The following is a 27100-nucleotide window of genomic DNA, read 5'->3' on the forward strand; positions in this document are numbered from 1 at the left end:
ATTAAAACCCATATATTATATAGAAATTTTAATTAGTTAGTTGTTTTATTTTTGATGGATTGATTTTCAATATATTTGTTACTTTGGTTAAAAGTATTACCAGATGATTAACAGATAAGCTAATAATGTTTTTTTATTTTATATTTTTACGTGTCAAAATGTTATTGGATAGATGGTATTTTTTCTTTAAAAAAAAATAATCCTCATCTCACGATATAGTTAACGCCCGTAAAAAAGGTGAAAAATTAAAATTTTCACTGCCATAAAACGATAATCCTTCGCTTCCGCCTATAAGCTCACAGAGTAGGAATAGATCCTTCATCTTTAGATCTGAGGAGGGCGTCGTCTTCATTTTCAATTTTCCAATACAAAAAAACGATGAGCTTATTTTGAAGATCTAAAATTCTCCAACCTCCTCATATCCAACAAGAAACACAAAGCTTCTTCGCTTTCACGAACCGGCCTCTCTTCTCGAAGGATCTGATCGTTCGAGGTTCCGCTTTCTCTCTATCGCTCTTTTCAATTTTTTTCCAGATCTGTTGATTTTGCTTTCTACTTGGTTTTCCGGGCGTTTGTTTTTCATTTACTATGTTCATTTCTCTTATTGCCTGTTTGTTTTTCATTTTCGAAGCTGAAATTGTTCGATTTAGGTTTTGGATTTCGTGTTCCTTATTGATTTGGATCTTTCATAGTAATAACTATGAGTGGGGAGTAGGATTGTGCTCTGTGGATTCGAATCTGATTTACATTTTTACGGCAGTGAGAGTGTGTTATGTTTATTGAATTTGTTATGTTTTGATTTGAATTGTGGAATTTAGCACTAATGTTGGAATTATAAAGATGAAAACTAGCGGATCTTACCTCTTTTCTTTTACTAAGTAGGCCGATCGACACTGATTTTCAATTAATAACTAAGCTGAGGAGTTTGGATTTTCATAAAGATTCTTTATTTAGATCTATTTCAATTGTGGCAGTAAGGCAGATTTGAATGGAGTTATAGATATAGCACTTTTTTCTTTGAATTGGGAATGGTCTAGTTTGATAGCTCTTCCCGTTTAGTATAACGAGGCAATCCCAAATCTATATATGATAGATATTTCATGTGAGATTCAAGTGGAAATTTTCTCTAAATTATTCATTAATCAGTAACTGTTATTTTTTAGAGTTGAGGAGAAATGTTCTATGCAAGATCTGTGTGCAAATTCTGTAGTAAACATATGCTATTATTTTCCGGAAATATGTTCCTAGGTGGTAACTGAGAGAGGGTATTGTTTAGGAAGATGGTCATAGAACAGATTTATCATTTCAGTTTTCAATTAACCTCATGACTTATGAGATTTGAAGTAATTGCTCTTCTTTGTCCAAAATGGTTCTCTTTCACAGCTACCTATTATGATTTATGTAAGCTTTGTGAAACTGTCATGTCATGGATGCGTATTTTATGCTGAGATGGCTTTATTTTAGTCCCATCTTTGTGAATCATCTTTAGTATTGTACTTTATTATGGGTTGTTGATTTGAATTTTTATGTTCCTTTATATTGCCAGAAAACTAGCAAATAATGGAGAAGTCCTGTACTCTTCTTATTCACTTTGACAAAGGAACACCTGCAATTGCTAATGAGATTAAGGAAGCGCTTGAAGGCAATGATGTTCCCGCAAAGATTGATGCCATGAAGAAAGCGATTATGCTTTTGTTGAATGGTGAAACCCTCCCCCAGCTTTTTATCACCATTGTCAGATATGTTTTGCCTTCGGAGGATCACACCGTTCAAAAACTTTTGCTTCTATACTTAGAGATAATTGAGAAAACTGATGCAAGAGGGAGGGTATTACCTGAAATGATCTTGATATGCCAAAATTTGAGGAACAATCTTCAACATCCAAATGAATATATTCGTGGTGTAACCTTGAGGTTTCTTTGCCGCTTGAATGAGACAGAGATTATTGAACCACTAATCCCTTCAGTTTTGCAAAATCTGGAGCATCGGCATCCATTTATTCGAAGGAATGCTATATTAGCTGTGATGTCGATATATAAGCTTCCACAAGGTGAGCAGCTGTTGGTTGATGCACCCGATATGATTGAGAAGGTCCTTTCAACAGAGCAGGATCCATCTGCCAAGCGAAATGCATTTCTTATGCTATTTACTTGTGCACAAGATCGAGCCACTAATTACCTCTTGACCCATGTTGATAGGGTTTCTGAATGGGGTGAATTGCTTCAGATGGTTGTCTTGGAGTTGATTCGTAAGGTTTGCAGAACGAACCGTGGGGAGAAAGGGAAGTATATTAAGATTATTATATCTTTATTAAATGCCCCATCAACTGCAGTTATTTATGAGTGTGCTGGCACCCTTGTTTCTCTGTCATCTGCTCCCACTGCTATTAGAGCTGCTGCCAACACTTATTGTCAGCTTCTTCTTTCTCAAAGTGACAACAATGTGAAGCTTATTGTGCTAGATCGGTTGAATGAGCTCAAATCTTCTCATAGAGATATTATGGTTGATATGATCATGGATGTGCTTAGGGCACTTTCAAGTCCAAATCTTGACATCCGTAGGAAGACACTTGATATTGTTTTGGAGTTAATAACTCCCCGAAATATCAGTGAGGTTGTTCTTATGTTGAAGAAGGAAGTTGTGAAGACTCAAAGTGGAGAGCTTGAGAAGAATGGTGAGTATAGACAAATGCTCATTCAAGCTATTCATTCCTGTGCAATCAAGTTCCCAGAAGTTGCAAGCACAGTTGTGCATCTGCTGATGGATTTCTTGGGAGATAGTAATGTTGCTTCAGCTATTGACGTTGTTGTTTTTGTTCGAGAAATAATTGAAACCAACCCTAAACTTAGGGTGTCCATTATAACAAGGCTGTTGGACACATTCTATCAGATCCGAGCTGCACGGGTTTGCTCCTGTGCCCTTTGGATCATTGGAGAGTATTGCCTGTCTCTGTCTGAAGTTGAGAGTGGCATAGCAACCATCAAGCAGTGTCTTGGAGAGCTACCATTCTACTCTGTTTCTGAGGAAGGGGAAGCTACTGATACTTCAAAGAAAACTCCTCAAGCAAACTCCATTACTGTCTCCTCTAGGAGACCAGCTATTCTTGCTGATGGTACTTATGCAACCCAGAGTGCTGCCTCTGAAACTGCTTTCTCCCCTCCTGCCATTGTTCAGGGATCTTTGGCTTCTGGGAATCTAAGATCTCTTCTCCTCACTGGCGATTTTTTTCTTGGGGCAGTTGTTGCTTGCACACTAACTAAACTTATTCTGAGATTGGAAGAGGTACAGCCATCAAAAGTTGAAGTTAATAAAGCAACCACGCAGGCATTGCTGATCATGGTCTCTATGCTGCAATTGGGACAATCTTCTGTTCTTCCACACCCAATTGATAATGATTCTTATGATAGGATTGTTCTGTGCATGAGATTACTGTGCAATACTGGTGATGAGATCAGGAAAATATGGTTGCAGTCTTGCCGTCAGAGCTTTGTTAAAATGCTTTCAGAAAAACAGTTACGAGAAACTGAGGAATTAAAGGCAAAGGCACAGGTTTCTCATGCGCAACCAGATGACCTTATCGACTTCTACCATCTAAAGAGTCGGAAGGTGAGAAAGCTTTGTTTTGTTTGGTCATTATTTTTTTTGCATATGTTTAACTTCTTTGCTTTGCACCAAGTTGATCGTGCCTATTTCTGGTCATACATGCATGTTTGGTATTTTGTTTAATCATGTATATTGTTTTAGTTTGTCTTATAGAACTTCTCTGCTTTATCTCCTTGGTTCACCTTCTAGCTTTTGCAGATATTTTGGCTATTGACTCTTAATTTCAATTCTTAGATTTTTGTCACAAATTTATGTACTTGTGTTTAAAATTTTCTATTGCTAACTTGCAGGGTATGAGTCAGCTAGAATTGGAGGATGAGGTTCAAGATGATTTAAAGCGGGCAACTGGAGAGTTTGTCAAGGATGCAGATGACGCAAATAAGCTTAACCGCATTCTTCAACTGACTGGATTTAGTGACCCTGTATATGCTGAAGCATATGTCACTGTGCATCACTATGATATTGTTCTTGATGTCACAGTTATTAATCGGACCAAGGAAACCCTTCAGAATTTGTGCTTGGAGTTGGCAACTATGGGTGATCTGAAACTTGTTGAGCGTCCACAAAACTATACCCTAGCTCCTGAATCTAGCAAGCAAATAAAGGCCAACATCAAGGTGTCTTCAACTGAGACTGGAGTCATATTTGGCAACATTGTTTATGAGACTTCAAATGTCCTTGAAAGAACTGTTGTTGTTCTTAATGACATCCACATTGATATCATGGACTATATTTCTCCTGCTGTTTGTACTGATGCTGCTTTCAGAACTATGTGGGCAGAATTTGAGTGGGAAAACAAGGTATCTCCTGAACTATTTCTCAATATAAACATCCCTGTTTCCTTTAATTTGCAAGCACAATATTGATGCTTTCATTTGCGGTGAATATAATGTATATAGAATGCAAGTTTAAATTAGCTCAAATTTGTAAGTTGCTCACATGCTTTTGCATAGTGTTCGATTACCCTTTAATTTTATTCCCCTTGTACTGCTAATAGAGTTCACACTATATATCTGTAAGCTTCTCATGGGCTGAGCTAGCATTTCTCATCCCAATTAATGTTTGGTGTTTCAATTTTAATTTTCATTATCTGTTTTGTGTTTCAGGTTGCCGTTAACACTGTAATTCAAGATGAGAAGGAATTCCTTGACCATATTATCAAGTCAACCAACATGAAGTGTCTCACTGCACCGTAAGTTTACCTTATTCAGAAATATCTAGATTTAAAAATTAACCAATCAGTTGTCGGTTTCTGCATACCATGCTGTAGGTTTCACCTTATTAAGGTTGCGGCATGATATGTGATAAATGTGTGAACTTAGTGTTGTGAAACAACTTAATGAATCTGTCATGCTCAATTTGTACAATCACAACTTTATATTATGTTGGTTTCCATGTCTTTTTTTATGGTTCTGTGACTCAAAATAACCTTTATTAGAAGGCTGTTGAACACAGTAATAAATCTCTTATATGAACTCCTTGTAGATCATCTGAATTGTTATTAATCCATTCTTTCTTGTTCTTGCTTTTCGCTGGCTGGTTTGTGTTTTAGATCTGCGCTAGATGGTGAGTGTGGATTCCTGGCAGCTAACCTGTATGCAAAGAGTGTGTTTGGGGAGGATGCCTTGGTAAACGTGAGCATTGAGAAACAAGCAGATGGGAAGCTTAGCGGGTACATCAGGATAAGGAGCAAGACCCAGGGGATTGCTCTTAGTCTTGGGGATAAGATCACTCTAAAACAAAAGGGAGGCAGTTAATATGTGCATCATCTGTTTTCACCGATACTGGTAGTCATTATAACGTTTCGGCTTGTCAGTTACTGCCTCTAACCCCCATTGAAATGAAAGATTTAGTAACCTTTGTTATTCTGTTTAAAAATGCAGGTACTTGGCTCACAATACAATCGATGGCTGCCTTCATTTTTGTTGGGTTCTCTGTATCTAGGGGTAGTAGCGGGTATCAAGAGTTGAGATTGTTGTATTTGGAGTCACATATTTCCAACAGTAGAAGGGTCATTGAACATTGGTTAAAATACTGCTTTTTTGGCGATGTTAAAACAGGATGTGCTTTTTGTGCTGCTGATTCTTTAAAATAGTATTGAAGTCAGAGCTCTATTTCAGTACCACTTGCTCCGTAATAAATCATCCCAATTCTTTGGTTGCTATTCTGGTTCGCTTTTCGCTTCCTGCTTTTGCTTTGTTTATCTCTCTTCTGATTGCGGCCCCGCCCCCATGTTGTGCTTTGGAAAGGTAATATCAGCAAATTTTCTCGCTCTCAGTGGTATTCCTTGACAAAAGCTAGGCCCCGGGCTTCTCCTCTGTATGGAAACCAGAATGACTCGTTCTTGTTTCATGAGAAAGTCACGAGTCTTTCCGAGTCTTTAAGCTCTACGCAGATTGCAAGCAGAGCGAGTGTTAGCATTGGGCCTTGGGATCTCGCAGCATCCTAAATGGGCCTAAGCCAGAAATCTTACAAGTTCTTCTCGTAAAAAGGACGTAGTTTAATTAAACATACTTGCGCAGTCGCTTCCGAGTTCTTGGCAAGTAGGCTTCAGTGCCAAATAAAGGCATGAAAACAGCAAAGCTTTGCTTCGATGCTGAAAATATAATAAATTTCAACTCATACAGGGAATTTAGATGTCGAAAGAATCACGGTACACAACCTATGATCTTATGCTCACCCTTTGAATTACTATTGGATTAGAACAATCAAAATAATCACTTACAAAGTTTCAACTTTTTGAAAAACACTGATACTATAGACTTGGGGTAGGGTTTTGTAGCCAGACAGGTTGGAATGTTTTCAGGCTGTTCAATCCAAAGTTTATGAGCAATACCACCGGCTGTCAGCTTTTCAGACAAGTTCAATATCTGGGTTTCTCCTTTCACCTCAAGGGTAACCTACATGTTCCAGAAACAAGACTGTGGTCAGAACATTTAGCTCATGCTCATTCCAGCCAGACAGACCAATAAAAGACCAAAATCAAGGAACAATTATAGGACCATCACACAACTCCAGACAAAAGGGCAAAAAATGACCAATCAAATTAACACCTCGTGACATTCGTTATCAAGCGATAATGAGATACTGCCAAATACTCAGGGGATTACAAAGGGGAAAACTCGAAGACTATTAACACGATGAGTGAAAGAGAAAGGTTTAATTGACAATAGAAATGGCAATCATTTCTTCTAATGGCAAATCTGTGTGCGGGCTCATTTTAAGGTAATGGTAATCAACTAACTAGACATTAATTTTTCCTAGTAGAACAAAGTTTCACCTTTAAAACCTTTCATTACTACAAACATAGCAAGATCTTTCATTTACTACAACTTTAAAACTTTTGTCTTGCTTCCAACATCCCTTGTTGGATGGTTTTATGGGACAAATGGATCATGCTCTCTCATCCGTTATCTCTTCTGCTATGAGATTTATAAGCCAAGAAGGACTAATCCACTCATTTTTGGGTGGCAAAGTCCCAAGCAAGGAGAGATCTAAGCACAATCTAGTAGGAGAAACAGAATGGGAGTGTGACAATGAGGCTGCCTCCAATTTGCCACGACCATACTTCATACAAGAGTAAAGAAGACAGGTTGCATCAGCTAACACAACCTCTTTGACCAAAATGACAAATTAAGGTTCTTCATATCATTATGATGAAGCTGCATTCTCATCTGTTTTATTAATTTTCACTTATTTCTAGCCTTCCACAGATCAATTTATCAGGTAAAGCCATCAACTTTAATCTATAATAAATCCAATTTATGGGAAGAACAAAAGTTTGCTTTACCTTATGCATAGAGTCAATGGTTTCAGGGCTGCAGTACTGGAGAGTATGTGGATCGTCCTTGTGAGACCAAATGGCACAGACGGAGGCGTGGCACCCCTGTGTTACCACGCTCCCCAATGGCCACGACTCTATCAGGTCTCTCCGGAGCACCACGTACTGCACCAGCATGTCCTCTTGGTCGTTCTCCGCCCTCGCCGACTCGGTTTTGGTGGCGCCGGCGGGCTGGGAGCTTGGTTGACTCATTGGGCTCGAAGACGAAAGCTTCCGAGTAGTGAGGCAGATTGGAAGATGGGGACGAACCCGAATCTTAAAGCTTCTCGGGGACGGGGTGCTGAAGCAGCTGCCAAGGATTGTGGTGAACCTACACAGTGAGGGAAGTGCGGCCATCATTGACACCTTAAACGCTGCGTCGCCTGCTTCGTTGCGGATTTCCTTTCACAACTTTACTGGCTTTGGGCCGCATTTGCACCTTGGGTTTATGGACCTCTCCTTCTCCCTTCAAATTCTTTTGGGTTGGACTGGACCTCCAGCCTTGAAACAGTTGCATCTACATGCTTAGAAATACAGCAAGATGCGCATCAAATCTCTACAATGCATGCAAGTTTGTATCACAGCTTTGTTTGAAACATTCATGGGAGCCAAGTTTTCCATTTTGGAATATTCTGAGTGGCCAAAAGGAGTTATGTTTGAGTCTATCTCTTCACAACCCATGAAAGTGGCAGGCCGTGCACCTTAGCTTAAACCCCCAAACTGCCAAATGCCAACGTGCCAATATCTCTTTTGTCTCTCTTTGGATTCTTCTTTTTTCATCCACCAAAACCAAAGCCCACCCCCCTTTGTATCTCCCCACTTCACCACCATCACCATCACCATCACCATCACCATCAGCCTTTTCACTAGCACCGATCCAAGTTTAAGAACTCTTCCCTAACAGTCCATTTTCAACAATTGTAAAGTTAAGAATACACAGTTTTTGCGTTCATCACCACCACCATTCACCCCCACTCCCGCCCCTTTTCACATTTCTCTGATATCTGATGTTGGGATTGTGGGGATTGACGCATGGAGGCCACGTGCTTTGCATCCTTTTGGTTGAAATGTTTCTTTTCTCAATTATTTGTCAAGATAAAGATAAGATTCCCAACATCTTACATTTAATATGTCATCATTTGATGGTTGGCACGCATTCTTCAACACATTGTTTATGAGAAAAGACATTTACCATTTTTAAAGGACAAAAAAAGAAGAAGCGAAAAAAGGATATGTTAAGATGCCATCTACAAATTGAAATAAGATACTGCTAACTCCATTATTATACTATATCCACTTGGACAATAAAAAAATGGTGTAACCCCAGATCTCCTATCTGTCACCAGACAACTTAAATGTCAATATTGTCCCCATTCGACAACCTAGGTGTTCTAAGAACAAAAGGACAGGTTAGTCTTTATGCAAGAAAAAGAAAATCTAAGAATTTACAACACATATCATTCATACATACATACATGAACATGATCCATCATCTCTATCCATAACTATGTCTACCCCATCTCGTGTCTACTATAACAAAAATGAGGAGGATGATTTCATGTTGTAAACATATTTATTTTTATATATACTTGTACTTGCTAAAAATTTTGTTTTTCTTCTGAGTAAATAGAGAAGAAAAGGCAGGACAAGTAAAAAATAAAAATAAAAACCAAAAAAAGGGGGGTCTAATCTAAATCCTAAAGCATTTTTCATGCCGAAAGCAAAGGGCGTCATTGATGTTCTACTTGCAGATCTGTTAGAGAGAAACAACTCTGCGACTTAAAAGTGGCCTTCAGCTTGCTTTGCTGCAATTTTGGTTTTTGTGCGGCTACTGATAGTTTATCATTTGATGATGATGATGATGATGATGATGATATTGATGGCGTTTCTTTATCCTCTCCATCTTCTTCATCGTCTTCATTCAAAGCAAGGAGGGGCATGGAGTTGGGGTTCCGCCAAGAGTAGAAAGATGACTTCCTGGACCACTTGTTTGCAAGTAACACCCTCCTCCTTTTGTTGAAAGGATTCTCTGGCTTCTGCAGATCTTCCACTGAGCTTATATCTGAGAGATTAGCAAATGACTTTGATTTCCCTGCATAATGATTCGACAATCCCCTCCTGCAAATTCAATGAAAACAAACCCTTTTGATTCCTTGTAATCAAGAACAAAATACCACAAAGCAGTTCAAATTTCAGTTGATGGATATTCCCTTCAGAGTGCTGGTTCTATGATTAAAATCAGATAGAGATTCATACTGTCCCTTATTTTTTTTTCTAACTACAACCACAAGAGAATCAAAATAGAGAATAATAGACAGGTAGAAATTCAACACCATAATACCAACAAACAGAAAAATCAACGAGACCCCAGAAAAGTAGTGGTTTCAAGTGATAAAATTAACACAGAAACTGGAGAGGAGACCTGATTGAGGGAGCCAGAGCTTAAGAAATGAAAAAAAAAAAAAGGAAAAAGATACTAACTTGATGGGAAGAGAGTCCTCTATAGAAACCAAAGAAGCCAACCCACCACTTCCCCCAGATGAAACGACGCCCTCTTCCTCTTCATCATCGCTGTGTCCCGGAGCTCCGATCGAAGACGAACTCTCCGAAGATAGCTCCGGCGACCCGAGATCCGACCCTGTTCCCTCCCCGGTGGGATCGGCGCCACCAGCATCGTGCTCCTTGATAAACAAGCAAGCGGCGGCGGAGGAGGAGGAGGAGGAGGAGGAGGAGGAAATCTTCTCCTGAGGACGGTCTCTAACGTATGTGGCGGACGCAGCAACCTCGATGCCGAACGTGGAACCCACCAGAACCTCCATAGTTTTTTCTCCTTCAAGATACCAGCACGAAACTCGGCTCGCAAAATTCAACAAAGTTTCAACCTGCTCCTCTGGGTCTTCGTCTTCGCCTTCTCCTTACCTTCCGGATGGGGTTCACTGTCATCAATCGGAAGCTTAAGGCTTGGAACAGTATGCTAAACTATCCGGCCAGCTGAGAGAGACAGAGAAAAAAAGATGCGCAGGACAAGAGGATGAGAGGGTGCGTACGTTAAGGATTTTTAAGACAAGCACCAAAGATACCAAGGGGACCAACAGCAACAAGGCTATCCATGTCTCCCCATTATATTTCACTTCTTAAAGAGAGAGAAGAAATGAAAAAGCTTTTTAGCTGTGGAGAGAGAATGTTAGAAGCAAAAGGAGAAAAGAACAGAACACGATAAGAGATGGATTAGATAGATTGTAGATAAATATAAAACAATATTTAAAAAATTATGGGTTTTTTATGTATTTTAATAGTATTTAATACGTATTCGTATTTTCGTATGTTTATACAGAATCGACGGGAAAGGAAAGAAGGGAAAGTTTGTAACGTTGATTGAATAGAACGCGGTTTGACACGTTCGCAATGACGTGGCAACGACGAAGACCAGAAAAAAATCCCTAAAAAACACGTTTTTTATTCTGTACGGTCTTAAATCCCTAAGCCATATCTGTTCTTCATTCAATCACTCCACTTTCCGTATCTCTAATCTCCAGTCTCTAATCTCTATCCACATAAATACCAGTCCATATTGATTAGTAGACCGAATATTCCATGCATTTGATTGTTTCGATTTTAAACTTAACAATAATTAAATCGATTTAATTATATTTTAAAATTAAAATAATCTAAACAAAATTATATTCCATCTGTTAATTTTTATAAAAAACAATCAAATCGATTGAATTATACTTTAAAATAAAAATAATCATAATTAATTTACATTCATTTATTGATTTTTATCAAATAATAATCAAATCGACTGAATTATATTACTAATAAATTTTACAAACAAAGATTTAAATATTCTATTTAAACGCATACTTATTATATAATTATTAAGCTTTATATTTAAAAACTTATTTATTAGATAAAAAGAGAAGAAGGAAATTTATTTCCAGTAATATCCTTTTCATGGCACGTTTTACTTTCATTCACCAGGGAGTTCGTAAAAGGAATTAACTCCAAAAGGATAATGACAATGAGATGTTACCATGAATTGAATGTGCATTCATTTCATTATCCATCTATACAATTTCTAGTATTTTTAGCCTAATTATAACAGTCATATGAATTATAAATTACATCTGTAAAGTTAACCTACAATACGATTACGATGTTATTATTATAATTAGAAAAACTATACAATTTAACATTTTTTTAATTTGCCTATTTAAACTTTGTTGGAGATCTAACTGTACAATGTATAATCTATGTCGATTTTTGATTAAAAATAACATATTGTTGTTGTTAGAAGTGCATACAGTATGAAAACAACTCACATGTCTCAGTATTTATTTTATAAATACAATCAAACTTATCACCTTAACCCTAAGAAATCTTAGTAAAAAGAAAATTATTGTAAGGATAGAATCTGTTGACAATTTACATGGTGGAAGCTTGGAAATTGAAGAGGTTGACTTCAAATTCTTCCAGCTTGAATACTGGGGTGGTGCAAATCGAAACTCGTGGCACAGATGAGTTCAATAGATAGGGTAGATTAAGCTATTGAAACTGAATTATTGATGATAATCAGATCATTAGTTTAATTAATCAAAAACTTTATCGGATTAAGATTCGAATGGATCCAAGGATTTGACTATTGGACTAGTTCAGCAAGGAAGATTATAGTATTCATTGAGTTAGTCGGTAATGAGTATTCATTTTTTTAAGAGATTTTTTTGACGTGAGATTCACGGCAATTAAAAATGGTAATTACAATTTGCAAAGAGAAAGAAAGAAAGAAAGGGGAGTGGATTTGTTTTTGTAAATGAAGGGCCCAGAGATGAGCATGAGCACCACTTTGACAAGAAACAAGAAATGCCACTGAGAGTGGTAATTTATGCACGGTGGACTTTTCCTTATTGGCGGACAGATATTCTGAGCCTAGGTTTGATAAATTAATTATATAATTATTATTTTTTTTAAAAAAATAAGTATTAATAACATTAAATGAAGGGAGGGTAATTGGAGGAAATTAGGTCAATTTTGAGGAGTGACCAATGGATGTCATCTTGCCTTTAGGCTTAGCCATTCACCAAACCTAGCTTTATCTCTTTGGATCATACTATATTTATATATACTAAGCCCAGGCTTTGATGGTAGGAAATCCATTATTCAGTGTCGAGCATCTTTAAAATGGGGACAGCCAACTAACTACACCCATACATTTGTCTTTACCTTCTTAATTTAATCCAGAGTTTTTTTTCTTGGTTTTAAATTTGAACTTAATTAAGCTACTTCGTACAATGGTATTTACTTATACTTTATGGGAAGGACTTTTTCTTGGTTTATGCCACGTGGTTAAATCTGTTAAATCGTCAAACACATCAATTATCACGTGATTACGTCTCTTAATTAAATTATTATGTGAGTATGAAATACCTATTGATAATGGATTTGATGATAATTAATTTTTCGTTAAAATTAAGATCATTACAAAAATTTAATCATTTCAATTATGTTTTAATAAAAGTAAATATGTTTAAATAGACCCGAGAGATTAAGAAGCTTAAAATTTTAAACCAAAAGACACCAGTAAAAGATAAAATGGGCCGATAAATTTTACTTCTCAATTTCAGACAAAGCTTACAGCTTGGAACATGATCACCAAAAAATAAGATGAGATTTATTGTACGAATTACATAAATGAAATCTAAAAAGAAAAGTTGCATAGCAACAACATTAGTACTATTAAGTTATGAGTTTGTTTTCACCCTACCCACCAAACATTGCGTTTTTAGGAAAAATGAGCAGGAGGAGGGATACATTGAAACGATAATTGAATAGAAAATGAAAGAGAAATGTAATTTTGGACACAAGTGCATCTTTTGGGCCATGTTCTTTGCAATCCGAAATGGGTTTGAAGTCAAGTTTTTCGGCTATGATTATGAACAATGGTGACGTTTCCTGGCAAAGAGGCTGAAGATGCTACAAGGAGGTAACCTAAAAGGAGTTGATTGGTCTAAATTCATACAAGTTCAAAGCATTTATCTTATCTTGGTTTGACAAATTGACTCGTTTTGAACCCGACGTGCACGGATTGATAATGAGAAATTTGCTTCCAAGTCGTAAAACACATTCTTGTTGGCAATGAGGTGAGCATTTCTGCCATCCTTTCGCACAGCAGAAATAGAGACGGCTTGGTGGGTTTGTTTTTTCCTACCCAAAGCGTCAAATGGTAAGCTTTTCAATCATGCAATGTGTCATTTGGCAGAAGAATGTAGCACAAGTAATCCCAAATTACTCCCTAGTCTTTCCTTGCCAAGTTCCAACAGCAGGCAGGCCCGCCTGGAAACATCAATCTTCTTCCGCCATAGCAAGTTCGAATTTGATGCCGCAATGCAAAAGGAATGCATATCCCCTGTGAAAGCAAGCCTTTGTTGTTGATTTTGACATCAGAATTCTGTAACTCCTGTATAGATAATCATCGTCCTGAAGAGCATCTCTACATCTAATTCATTCATTGATACATTATTCCCTATCTAAAAATAAAATCCGAATCTCTTTTCTTTAATTATAAAAAAATAAAAAATCATCATCCTAAGGAATAAAGGACGCCCACCATCCCCAGGATAAGATTTAGATTTCCCGATAATTTTCACATTTGCTTGTACAGAACAAGTCGCATCACAGCCGCCCAACAGGATAAAAATCTAGGCTTCTGCTCGAAAAGTCACCCCTGTGGATTTAGAATCTCGTCATGGTACCACGCATCCAAGCTATGTTGACTTTGAAGTTCTAATTCCTAAACAATGATTTGCTGGAAACAGATTTTATACCTAACGTATCAGCATTCTTTGACAATCATGGAAAATCTTTCTTAATCCTTCGAATGGAAGATGTTTGCCCAACGGCAGACTGCTTCTTGCTGATAAGGTCTGCGTTCTGACCAACTCTAATACAGAGTTTTCAATTCCTACTGCCCTGCTTCCAGAAGGTTGAACCGAACATTTAATCCAACACTTGATTTCATGGAAATATGATACATCCTGAAAGTTAGCCGTACATCCAATGGATCTCTCCTATAAGACTTGTTTGATTCTCATGGTTCTAACTATACATGGCTAGTCCGAAAGCTCCAGTATGCTTGAACAAAAAAGAGAAAAGGAGATGGAGAAACATATTTGAAGAACAAATGACTATTTTAATCTTGGAGAAACTAGAATTACAGAATCCGCCAACAGAGTTTTAGCAGATTCTTGGCTATAATACACCAGTATGCTCTAGAGAACAGGTCCAGCCATCCAACAACACAAGTAATAATCATCGCATTAGTCAATTCTTTTAGGGAAATTGATGACTACATAATTTAATCATAGCTAGACCTCTAGTTTCACTTTATGTCAAAAAATTGTACATGAAATCTAGCAAATTACAAGCTTTAATGCCAACTAGCTAGTAACTGAATCAATGAGTGAATATGAAAGTAAAAGGAAAAGCTATACTTGAAAGTATTATTATTATCTACGAACCCAACATACTCCATTTTTATGTCTGGCACCCTCCATTTGCCTTGCAGAACCATCCAGGCAGTGGACAGAGCAAAACTGTTTCTCATCTATTCTGGCAACTCCTAAAACTTGATCCTCGAGTAATGAAATAACAATGTCTAGAGGAACTGCTGTCTTCAACAGCAAAGGATGAAATATGATAGGGAATAGTTCCACACCCCTCAGAACACCCTATGTACAAGATAATAGATTAACCCTCTAAAACACAGGGAATATGTTGACTGGACAATCACACAACTGCAGATGCAGTACGGCGTAGATCTACCCCATTATCCAATTTGCCGCTGGTTGGCCTGCCTTTAAAACTACCATACCTTTCCCGCCTTGGCAGAAAAAGAGAGAGGAGCATTTGCTCCAAACCCTGCACTGTGTACTTTGCATACTTACTGGAACTTGCATCTTGCTCTACCAATGGCCCATAATTTTGCATATAGCTTCGATAGACAGGTAGCACAGTCTGCACTATTAGCTGGCATGTCTTCTCCCTCAAATCTCTTTCTGAGATAACCCAACCAGACTGCCTCTTATACATCTCATCAAAAGCTTCATTGAAAGTCTTCAGCCTTTTCTTTACAAGATCACGAGCAGTGGCACGGCCCCCTGAGAACAGAATTAAACCTTCCCGGCTTAAATGACCAGGAAGTTTCCCCCAGCTCTCCCTTAAGAAGACAGTGGAATAATACTCCTTGTACTGTTCATGTTCTTTCAACCAAGAATCTCCCATGAGCTCTCCAAGTCCCGTCCCCTTTAAGTGTTTGTACAGATGCCAGTGGTTGTTCATTGCAAAAAGATAGGACAGGGTAGCATCATCATACGCTTTCACCCATGTCTCCAAATTCAAATCAATGGCCTTAACTATTTTCAAAACCTCACTGACAAGAATCCTCTCTTGGAATTTTTCATGCTTCCAACTTCGGTGAATGACCAGAACTTGGGTCAGGATAGGCTTATAACCATCACCAAGAAGTTTATTACAGTAATCAGTTATAAAACTCACCAATCTTGGAACGCTCCCATCCTGAGGGGGCGGGCTCTGCCTTTGTAATTCCACCTGTACAAAAAGTTCCCAGAAAATTTCAGCTGCACCATCAATCACCCTCCTGATGAGATCTCTTGTCAGGTTTTGGATCTCAATACATGCTGCTCCGCCGAAAAGCCGGTTGAAATCCAATCTCAATTTGTTTAGAGAAGCAAATATATCCAATAACTTCAGCAGCTTAATAGGATCTTTCTTACTTTCTGTAACAGTCTTCCCAAACTGAAGAAAAGCAAGAATACCAGCTTGAGCAGCTATTTTAGCAAAGCATCCCATCCAAACATCCAGACCAATCCTCTCAAAAACATCATTACAAAGTTGGAACTCTGCCTCAAACAAATGCTTTACTGCAAACTCCAAATGTTTTCCCCACTGTCCTATATACCCATCTATGCTCTGCACATCATTAAATTCTGAGACCGAGATCTCAAGATAATCCAAATCAAGTGCCTGCAAACTAGCTCTGACATTTGAGCTACGAACTTCAACATAAATTGTAATGCACTTCTCAAGTCTATTATTAGCAATCAGCCTACCAAGAATTGCTTGCAACTTCTGAATAACAGTCACAGGTAATGGGGACGGTGCAATGCATGCTTGTTCGCCTAGCGATGGAGATGACATTGGAAGTGGCACACTATGCTCCGTCAATAGTCGTCTAAACTCACTTTCCAATTTATCTAATGCAGCATCTAAAAGCCCACCATCAATATGTATTTTTTCCCCATCCTTTTGCAACTCCCTTAGACCCTTGAGTGACTTCTTCAGATTTGAAAGATACAGCCCATCAGCAACTCTGTTATCCTCCAAATACTCAACTATATCTTCCAACCATTGAATCGCCAAGCCGCAATTATCACCCAGAAACCTTAATGCCTCTTCAAGGCGTTTCAACACCGATAAATACCCAGGCAGATCATTCCTGGGATCTGACAGTAAGGACTTTTCAAGTCCATGAACGGCATCAAAAACCTTAAGCACAGCTGCAGCAGGGCCCACGGCTCGGTTAATGTGACCACCAACAGCAGCAAGAGCATCTTTGTCGGCACGAATTGGGCGGACAGCAGCTTCTAAGGAAGGCAATCTTTGTTTGATCTCCTCTAATCTAGGTCCAGCCTTTTCAAGAGCCAATCCTAGGGTTTTCGATTTCTCTAAGCTAAGCTTTAGTGACTTCTTTGCAGCTATCAAATTATCAATACAATTATTGTTCTTGCAATCATTATCATTTGCTGATGGTTCCATCTTAAACCCCGAAGAAAAAAATCCTACTGAATCCAAGCTTGGAAAACTATGAATACGAGTGAACTGAGACTACAAATTTTTAAGATCTACAAGCAGAGCCAAAAAACAAAGGGGCTTTTTCCTTGTCTACTTTCAACGAGTGATCTTATCAATTTCCCTCGGAATCATCGAAGGAAAAATAGAAAACGAAATTAACCTGGACTCATGTAAGAACAATCCCTCATTCTTTTTTTTTTTTCTATTATTCTTCACCAAACTCTCACCAAATTAAAATAAAAAAAAAAAAAAGAGGAGGGAGCAGAGAGAAAACGAGAAAATAACTCACTCGGAAATAGAGAAGAATGGTAGTTGGTTGAGGGACCTGAGTTGACACGACCAGTTGAGCTTAGCTGAGCTGGAAGGAGAGAGTTGGAGTGGAATCTGGATCGGTGTGTGTTGGATTCAAAGAGAGAGAGAAACCCTAAAGAGGGAATAAATCTAAAGAAAAAAAAACCAACGTAAAAAACTGTGAGAAAGAAGAAAAAAAAAACGAAAACTTTACACCTCGTTTTGCCTTGTCCGACGAGTCCTGCCAAAGTGCCTGACAGTAAGGCACCCGCTTCTCTCTCTCTCTCTCTGTCTTTCCAAAGTATGCTTCGCTCCTTATTACTATTTTACTATTTTTTACATTATTATAAAGAAATCTTTATTTAATATCATTTTGTTTTTCATACGTTTGATCTGTCGATGGTACGATTGATATTTTCTTAGTTTGGAAGCATGTTTGTTTTAATTTCAGTAAAAATCAAAATTAATTAATATTTAAGAACGGGAATATATAATTGTTTTGATAAATAAAAAGAAAGAAAAATAATAATATTTTTGAGTAAAGGGTATAAATGGATAGGTTCTAGTATTTTCTTTGTTTTTACTGCTAAGCTTACTTTATATATTTATTACAACTAAGCTTAACAATTTATGTTTTCGTATTTCAAACGTGTTAGACACGATTAGATACAAAACACGTTAAAATTAAATACGATATAAATAATATTCATATCTTAAATCTAAAATAAGTACATGTATACGTTTAATAATCGTATAACAATATGCAACATGATTAACACGTTTATTAAATGTGTCAATATACAACACAATACGATTAATAATACGATTGACACGTTTAACAATATTAAAATAAAAATATTTATAATTAAATATAATTTTATTACTTAAATTTAAAATCAATAATTATAAAAAAAAATTATAGCAAAACAAAATAATAATAACATCAAATATATTAAAATTTAACATAAATAACAAACATAAAATTCATTATCAAGTAATATTATGAAATCCATCATTAACATCTAACCTTAAAATACTAATATCATCTAAAATTATCCATAATTAAATATATATCATTAATCACATCATCAACCATAAATAATTTCAAGCACGAAAATCAAAATTATTTAAGTAAAGCTAAAATAGTCTTTGATTATTAATTTTTAACAGATTGATAAATGTGTTATATATATAAATTTAAACACGATCATATAATTAATTAAATATATTTTAAATATATTATTCGTGTTTGATACATTAAGATAGGAAAATTTTTATGTACTAAATATATCAAACATAATTAGATACAAAACATATTAAAATTAAATATAAATCTCTTTAACTTCGTATATTAACATATCGTGTGTAAAATTATCAAGTTTATAAATTGCCGTAAAAAGTAGCTGTCTTCGAAAAAGTTATGATGTCTAATTAAATATATATATATGGTTTAAACATAGCCCGCGTCTGGCCTTTGACCGAAAAATAATTCAGTCCAACAAGCTTTGTGGACTTTCTAACTTGATGGGCCTGCGGCTGAGGCTGAGGCTGCCTTATTTGAATATAAGTAGTGCCAGAAGTTTTACAATTATTGTTAAGCATATTAAGGTACAATTTGTCACTGTAAGGCACAGAATACTTATTTTCGGTCAATGGCAGGACTTGGGCAGAAAAGCTTGAGAGTCAAGACCCACACTTTCCTCGCTAGTCTGCCTGGTTTCATCCAACACAATAATGGCTCCAATAGCTGAAAAAGTAAGCTAAAAAAGGCCAGCTTTCTTGCATTATTCACCCGCATCAATTGACCAATCAAAAATCAAAATTATGTTCGTATCAATGTACCGTACTGAATTGATAATTATATTAATGTGCATTCTATTAAAAATAGGTTTAGAAAACCATTCCATAGCCCAAAAAAGCATGCAATTTGAGCATCACCAAGGTGTTATGATTTGTCAAATTATTAATCAGCCATGTTAGTTTCCAATGGACCACCCTCGTTTTCACCCTTTATCATCATGTCCTTTCACCATTAAAGCAGCAGCTGAATTTGACCTATATCTTACGACCCCACCACCTCAACGACTGAACCCCCATCTCATTGACTCGGCACAGAAACAAGAAACAAAACAATTTAATTAAATTTTAATTTTACTTTAAGCACCGATTGGCACAATCTCAACTAATCTACCATTTTTTTTTTGTTTTCCATTCGGAAAAATACAAAAACAAATTTACATTCAAAGCCCCCCCCTCAACTACTACTCCAAATATTACAAAAGTCTACGTCCTTCTCTTCCTTAATACCTTTTTTTCTTTTCTCTCTCTTTAGTTTGTTTATCACGTTGACTCGAAGACCAGTCCCACCCCAGGAGCCACGTTGTCCTGCATCGCGGGTTGAGAGTGGCGGTGCTCCCCTTCGTAAGTTACGATCAACATAGCCGGATCATCCGGGGCTCGCTCCACGTGTTTCCTCGCTGGGCATCCTCTGATGGTACTGCACTTGTAATATCCCCTGAAACAGTCGAACAAAAAATTTCTCATCTTAAAAACGGATCCTAGATATCATGTATCATCTTTAATTTGGACTTAGGTAATGAAGGACTATGGTAGTTACCGTGGGTACGGTGAGCCCTTGATCGGCTTTTGCCCGTACTTCCTCCAGGAAAATTCGTCCGGTGGAATATCGGCGATCTTCGAACTGATCGCTGGAACTCTGATAACTTTTTTCACACGATTCTTCCTGAAACATTAAGAACAAATACAAGAGTTGAGCAAAATAATGTCTGTCATGCGCAGCAAGCGCTATCGTGAGCCGTGTGCGTACGGCATCGAATTTCTTTCTTGTCCTAAAGGGTCAAAGGTTCAACCCGGAAGAAAAGTCTCAAAAGCACCTAATAAGACAAAACTCTGGTGATACCCCAGTTTAGCCTTGTCATTATCACGCGTGCTATCTGGCGTTTAACCTTTAATCCCTTAACTGTTCAACGACCCCTTACGTTGACCTACACCTTGCCAGAATCGAGACGAGTCCAGCTAAACTCGGACGTTTTAATCCTGACTCGGGGCGGTTTTCAATAGAACTCGACCTAAGTTTTCTGAGCTAACTCACACAGTCAAGCTAAACTTATTTAATTTTTTTAAAAAGCACTTCGTTATGGCATCTAATGAAGTCAGGCACACAACGTTAGTCAAAAGCTAAAGCTGTGACCGCTACAATATGCCGTAAATTAAGAACAGTAGGAAAAAATCGTACTACCTTCGCTTTGAGCAATGGCACTTGCCGTTGCCGGACCCGGAGAACTTGCCGGATAAGTCCTCGGAGTGGTCGTGTTCGTGGCACCTCTTCTTGTACGGAGCCGAGGAGAGCGGTGGTTTTCCCGCGGAAACGGTCGGTGCCGGCGCCAAGAATAGAGAGGATCCTTGCTTCCCGTTGGAAACGCTGCCGTCTCCGGTGATGGCAGAAGACATAAACGAAGAGTTCGACGAAACGCTGAAGCTTTCTTTTGTGAACTCCAACTCAGTGCTTTTAGTGTTGGAGCTGAACAAACTAGGTTTTGTAAAGTCGAGCGTCAAACTGTGTGTCTGCGATTGGACGAAACTAGCGGGAGTGATCACCGGAGCAGCGACTGGCGCCGGATTTATAGTCGCTGAGGTAGCAGCCGGAGCCGGAGTTAGAGCCCGAGTCTTGTGGGAATTAGGAACATATAGAGCAGCAGAGGATGATGATGGGGAAGACGAGGAAGATGAGGACTGAATCGGTCCTCGTCTGAACCGGGCGTGACCGGTCCTGTTGAGAAGCGAGATGACCTTCTTGAACTTAGAGACGGTGATGTCGGCCAGGTCCGTGCAGTCGACTTGGTTTGACTGGTGAGAAAGGAGGCAGATCAGGTGCTCCATGCTCTTCAAGCCTTGCGATGCAGCCTCTTGTATGGCCTTCTGATCATCCATCTTCGGAAAACTGATCAGATCCACCGCCATTTTCACAAAACAACGACGAAATGAAAGAAACACGGAAAAGAAACGTGCAGGAAAGACACCCTAAAAGCTCAACAAGTCATTGAAAGCCCAGAGGAGGTGGAGGAGCGATGAGGATGAAGGGGGAAGGAGGCAAGTGGGTGGTGGGAGGGCAACGGGGGGTAATATAAGGGTGAAATGGTGACCGGGTGACCGGGTAAGAGTCAAAGTGGGGAGTTTCGGTCCAACGGCTGAGATTTGTTTGAAGATTTCCGCGGAAGGTGGTTGAATAAATAAATGGGGGTCTTGTCTCTCCAAATGCTGGGTGGTGGGCCCCTACGCGGGAGAGAATATGAGGTAAGATTTGGTTTTGGTCCAAAAGAAGTGATTAAGGGGTTTTGAATTTTGAACAAAAAACCAACTCATCAACAACGTTGACGAGACTGCAACAAAACGACTGTCTCTCTGTAACAAAAGTAAAAGAAACGACACTGTGGTTAGAAGCTATGTTTAATTTTTTTTTCAAGGAATCTCTTTTATTAGCAAGTCAAATTTACTTTTCAAATCAAATTTGCTACTTGCCGTATTTGACTTTTATTCTAAAGTAAAAAGAAACTTAAATTTATTCATTTAAACGCATCCAATTGAAAAATGTTACACGATGAAAATTATTTTGGTCATAGTTATTAACATTAGATTAAAAATTTATATTTTTTGAATTGGAATTTCAATTGGGTTTAGTCAAATATCAAAATCTTCATTAAGCAGACATAATTTCGGTAATTTAGTTGAATGGGTAAATGTTTACTTAGAAACATTAGCATTGTGAAGGTTTTCAAAATTTATGTTGACTGAAACGCAAAATGTCTTTCTTCTAGAATCTTTAATTCCCAATAAAGATTGCATTGACACACTTGAACTTCCAATTGAACGATAAAATAAAAGAGAGAAAAATTAGTGTATTAATAACTTCAATTACTATGACTTCTGTCCAACAAAAGGTACCTTTTGTTAAAGATTTTATATCAAAAATTAAAACAGTAAGGACAGTTAATAGTTGTAACATTACTTGATCATTGAGAAATAAGCACGGTACTAAGTGTTAATTTTAAAATATTTAAACTTGCATTTGTTTAAAATTTATATTTGAATATAATTAAAATTTAAAACTTGATTATTATTTGTAACAAGTTGAACACGAATTTACATTCAAAATATAAAATAAAAGTATCGAATTCAAGTAATCAACAGCTTATAACCATTACCCCAAACTCATTTCGAATAATAAAATAATGTAAGATAGCGAATTATAAACTAATCCATAGTATCCTTCCCTTGAAAGGGAAATTACGTACAAAACGACAGGGAAACAGTAAAAATTTTGAACGAAAGCTGACTGAAAGTGGGGATCACGTGGAGGCATTGTCCCTTTTTTAATCTGAAATTGTTGACCAACTTTTCTTTGTCCATGTAAACCGGGTGATGCCGGTTAACCCTGGCGCAGACCGTTCGATTACCCCCCAGCTAATCCAACGGTTATTTAGCTCATGAAGGAGTTGACTAAGCCTTTAATTAATTCTTTCGAGAACCTCGAAGTGCTAGTGCTAATGAGTTATGCCACGTGGCCGTAATTTAATGAGTCATGAAAATTAGCTGGTGCCAATTGAAAGAAGTGGAAGATGATAGAAAGAGTTGAGTATCCAGTACTTAAAATTAAAATTTTAATTATTTATGTTTCAATCAAATCTCATTAAAAACTAATATTCGTAAAAGTTTATAATTGAGTTCGATAACAGATACCTTCCGATCATTATTTAAGCCCATGAATAATAATTTCATAATTTAAATTTTATTCAAATATAATTATAAAATATTTTAATTTTATTTAATAAGACAATACAAATTATTATCGAATTTTATTGATAATAAAATCATAGTTAGGCCGTGCAAAAGGGTTGTCTTCTTTTCCTCTAAAATCATTATAAGGCATCTTAATAACTTTGATTAACAGTGCCAACCAATTAAATCGAACAACTTGCCTATGAAATTTTGACTTTGCTTTCAAGCATTTTTCTCTCTTGTCAAAGTCCACCATTGTGGTATTAATATTAACATGAGGGTTGACCACAAACCAAGTGATTAACTCAATAGACCATATCGCCATTCTTTTTCTGGAATTTTGAACCTTGACAAATTAAAATTCCAAAAATAATAACGTTGACATATAATTAACACATGAAAAAAATTACCAGTACTCCAATGTTTTAATAAATTTTTTTATTAAATTATTCATTTAATCACTTCATTATTTGAAAGTTTTCATTTTATTCATTCAAAACTATGACACACACGATAAATATATAACCACATGACAAATGAGCCTATATAAATATGATTTGCAGTTAAAGTTTATAGACGTGAAAAGTCATATTAGATACATTAAATATTTATTTTTTATTTTTTTTAATGATTAAACAATCAAAATATTAATTTTAATGAATTTTAAAAACCCAAACATGGTTTTTAAAAATTGAATGATCAAGATAAAAAGTTAAAAAAATGATCAATTGAGACATTTACTCTACGTCTTCACAATATTTATAGTTTTTTTTTTAATATTATATGAATTAAAAGGTTTCATTCATTGGTACATTATTATAAAAAAGAAATAGTTTTTGTCCCAATCATGAAACATAGCTGGTCACTTTAGATTAAATGACCATAAGCAATTAAAAATTCTTTATAATTTTTATACATCGTCAACTCTAATATTCAACATAACTTTCGATTTACGTAATTTTAAATGCTTAGCACGTACTATTTTTTGGAGTTAATTAAATTACTCTAATTGACAACAAATATATAATAAACGTCTCTTGATATACAATTTGAGGTGATTCGTGTTAGGATTTGATTCTTCTTAAATATGTTAAGGTCAATGGAAAAAAAGAGATTCTCCAATTCTTTTTCATTGTTTGAATTATTCGTGAAGGTGGGTTGTTTTATTGGTAAAAAATTCGTAGCATTTTGTCAACTTGTTCCATTTTCATCCCTAGATAAATGCGTGAGATGTCAATTTTTCGGTCGTTGTTTATTCGTAATTTGAAAAATAATATAAATATCAAGTTTTTTTGTTAAACAAAATTCTTATTTGAACCCTTATAATTGCCTTATTCAATCTAGATTGAATTTAAATAATTTCAGTCAAAAGATGAAAAATCTGCAAAACCTATATTTTAAACTTTGAGATTTGTATATCAAAATTTAATATAAAATATATCAAAATAAAATTTTTTATTTCAATTTTCGTAAAAACAATTACCACCATTATATATAAATCTCGAAATACACAAGTCTACATAGACCGGCGTTAACTAGGCTCGTGGTAAAAAAAAAAAAAAAGCACACCAACAAGATTAATCTTTCATCCTCGATTTTTTTGTTTATTTCACCATGTTAAATTAAATAATATACCACTTGTTATCTCTTAGCTAAGAACCAATTGCATATTAGTTTGACTTTAATTAAATAATAGTAATATTCGAAATAAATTTAAAAAAAAAAAACTATAGTTGGCGTCACTAAGCACCATTCTAGAAGATTTGGTTGAAGATTTGATTCCTTTATGTGAATCCGAACAACTTGGCCAATCAAACAAACACCGGATTTCATTAAATCTGTGATGCTCTCCTCCTCTTTTAACAGAAGACCAATCCATTTGTTGTTAAGGTGGAGTAGTAATTTTCTTTTATTTTTTTAATGAAGTCTTGACAAATTTTATAATTTCTGTACTTCAAAGTCAACTCAAAACGATTGACGATGAAAGAGTCCACGAAGCAAACCCAAATTCATGAATAACAATTGCCATCATCCACACATTCATTGCACTCGTTAGAATTTAGATTTATATATGTATAATTAAATTTTTCTTTAATTAAGATGATATAAATTCTCGAGTTTGAATCTTAGAAGAACGATAATTTACATGTAAACTTATTAATCATTTATCATTTCTTAATTACCGTTATTAGCATTGATACATTCATTACATTCGTTTAAACTTAAATATAATATTTAAATTTTATTTTTGTAGCTTAATATGTGTTTCTTCCCTTTTAAATAATTTTTTCAAGTGCCTAATTACGACTAAACTACACAATGCTTTGTTAATCTTTCTTTTACACTTGGATTCACGTGCCAATCTATTTTGCTTTCAACCTTTCTTCTATTCAGTTTTTTTTTTTCTTGTTTAACTCGTTTTTATAATGCACGAGGTTTGATTTCTGACTTTGACTTTCTGGGTATTCACGTGCCGTGCACCAGGGCAATAGGATGCCATGGGGGAAACTTTTAATTGTGGCTGTGGAATAATAGTGGACTTTCGGGGAACCCCCTTTAAAGTTTTAGATGCTTCCACTTTTATAATTCAGAGAACATGTGTGGCAGGTTTTGATTCCTTGTGTACAGTGCCAAACAATTTCAAATTTGAAAGTTACTTGGACGTTACAGTGTTATCATGTCACGGATCAAGAGAGTTCGGCGCAAGCTTTAATGTCATAACCGACATTAAATTGTAAAGTATTGTCTTTTTAATTTATTGAGATTTATAATTTTATTTCACAAGAAAATATTTCACAAGTTAAAAATAATGTGAACATTTAAATATTTAATTTAATTTTAATATATAAATAATGTAGAATTCATTTTAGAACTGTGACACATAGGATGTACTCTTCAAGCACTTAATATCAGTCTTATTCACACCTCAAGATTTGGGTGCGGGTTGGGACGACGAGATCATGGTGGTATGATATTCCACTTGCCCAAAAGATAGCCATAAAAATATGATAAATTTTTCTTGCATGTAATATATGTGTTAAATTCGAAGTGTTTGGGAAAGTCAAGTAGCATGCTCGATGAGATTCTTAATCCCCTATAGTATAATATATAATGTCGTTATCTTTTTTTTTTTTAAATAATATAATGTCAGTACTTGATTCTAATATTTAAATGGGTTTTTGCTTTAGTGTCTTACACTGGAAGGAATGGTAGCCTGCACACGATCTTTGTTGCAATGGAAAACCAACTTTGAGATTGAGGGGATGTTAGTCTGCACATATTTCCTTTTGGGATCACATGTGTACACAAAACACTTTATTATTGTTCCTTGAAAGGAAAGGAAACAGATTAATTACCATTGTCGTTAGCATCCATCTTTATATTTTCTATAATTGCATTCCAAAAATATCTAACATTAAGCAAGGGTTAGTTAAATTTGACAATTTTAAATGATACGAAGTTAAACGATTTTGGATTTAAAGTTTTTGTGACGATTTTGTATCTTAAATAGATTAAACACATTTAATTTGTACATGATTCGTATAATTTGTTTAGTTAATTGTGTTTTTGTGTCAATTTAGATAATATGACTTACATAATCTCTATATGATACCTATTTAAATAGGTTAATTTTTTTAAAATAAATTTATTTTATTGTATAAAATTTAATTCGACTTGTTTATTAATGATGACAATCGTGTCATATAGTGTAACAAATTTATC

At 36.1% G+C, this 27100-nt stretch overlaps 5 protein-coding genes across 5 annotated transcripts; 1 reads left to right on the plus strand and 4 right to left on the minus strand.

Annotated features, from left to right (window-relative positions):
• On the plus strand, positions 278–5767 carry LOC18587633 (coatomer subunit beta-1). The gene is made up of 6 exons (XM_007011548.2): positions 278–493; positions 1547–3606; positions 3894–4403; positions 4710–4795; positions 5156–5390; positions 5487–5767. The coding sequence occupies exons 2-5, from the start codon at positions 1561–1563 to the stop codon at positions 5358–5360; spliced, it is 2847 nt and encodes a 948-aa protein (XP_007011610.1). The 5' UTR covers positions 278–493; positions 1547–1560; the 3' UTR covers positions 5361–5390; positions 5487–5767.
• On the minus strand, positions 6153–8199 carry LOC18587634 (putative peptidyl-tRNA hydrolase PTRHD1). The gene is made up of 2 exons (XM_007011549.2): positions 7394–8199; positions 6153–6503 (listed from the first exon to the last, which is right to left on the minus strand). Exons 1-2 carry the CDS (start codon positions 7781–7783, stop codon positions 6321–6323), a joined length of 573 nt encoding a protein of 190 aa, XP_007011611.2. The 5' UTR covers positions 7784–8199; the 3' UTR covers positions 6153–6320.
• Positions 8678–10334, minus strand: LOC18587635 (vitellogenin). Its single transcript, XM_007011550.2, has 2 exons — positions 9905–10334; positions 8678–9541 (listed from the first exon to the last, which is right to left on the minus strand). Exons 1-2 carry the CDS (start codon positions 10240–10242, stop codon positions 9154–9156), a joined length of 726 nt encoding a protein of 241 aa, XP_007011612.2. The 5' UTR covers positions 10243–10334; the 3' UTR covers positions 8678–9153.
• Positions 14705–17745, minus strand: LOC18587636 (exocyst complex component EXO70A1). The gene has a single exon (XM_018128180.1). The coding sequence runs from the start codon at positions 17252–17254 to the stop codon at positions 15206–15208; it is 2049 nt and encodes a 682-aa protein (XP_017983669.1). The 5' UTR covers positions 17255–17745; the 3' UTR covers positions 14705–15205.
• Positions 19698–21706, minus strand: LOC18587637 (probable WRKY transcription factor 17). The gene is made up of 3 exons (XM_007011552.2): positions 20841–21706; positions 20199–20324; positions 19698–20096 (listed from the first exon to the last, which is right to left on the minus strand). Exons 1-3 carry the CDS (start codon positions 21560–21562, stop codon positions 19922–19924), a joined length of 1023 nt encoding a protein of 340 aa, XP_007011614.2. The 5' UTR covers positions 21563–21706; the 3' UTR covers positions 19698–19921.

This window comes from Theobroma cacao, chromosome 9 (assembly GCF_000208745.1).
Source record: "Theobroma cacao cultivar B97-61/B2 chromosome 9, Criollo_cocoa_genome_V2, whole genome shotgun sequence".
Taxonomy (NCBI): domain Eukaryota; kingdom Viridiplantae; phylum Streptophyta; class Magnoliopsida; order Malvales; family Malvaceae; genus Theobroma; species Theobroma cacao.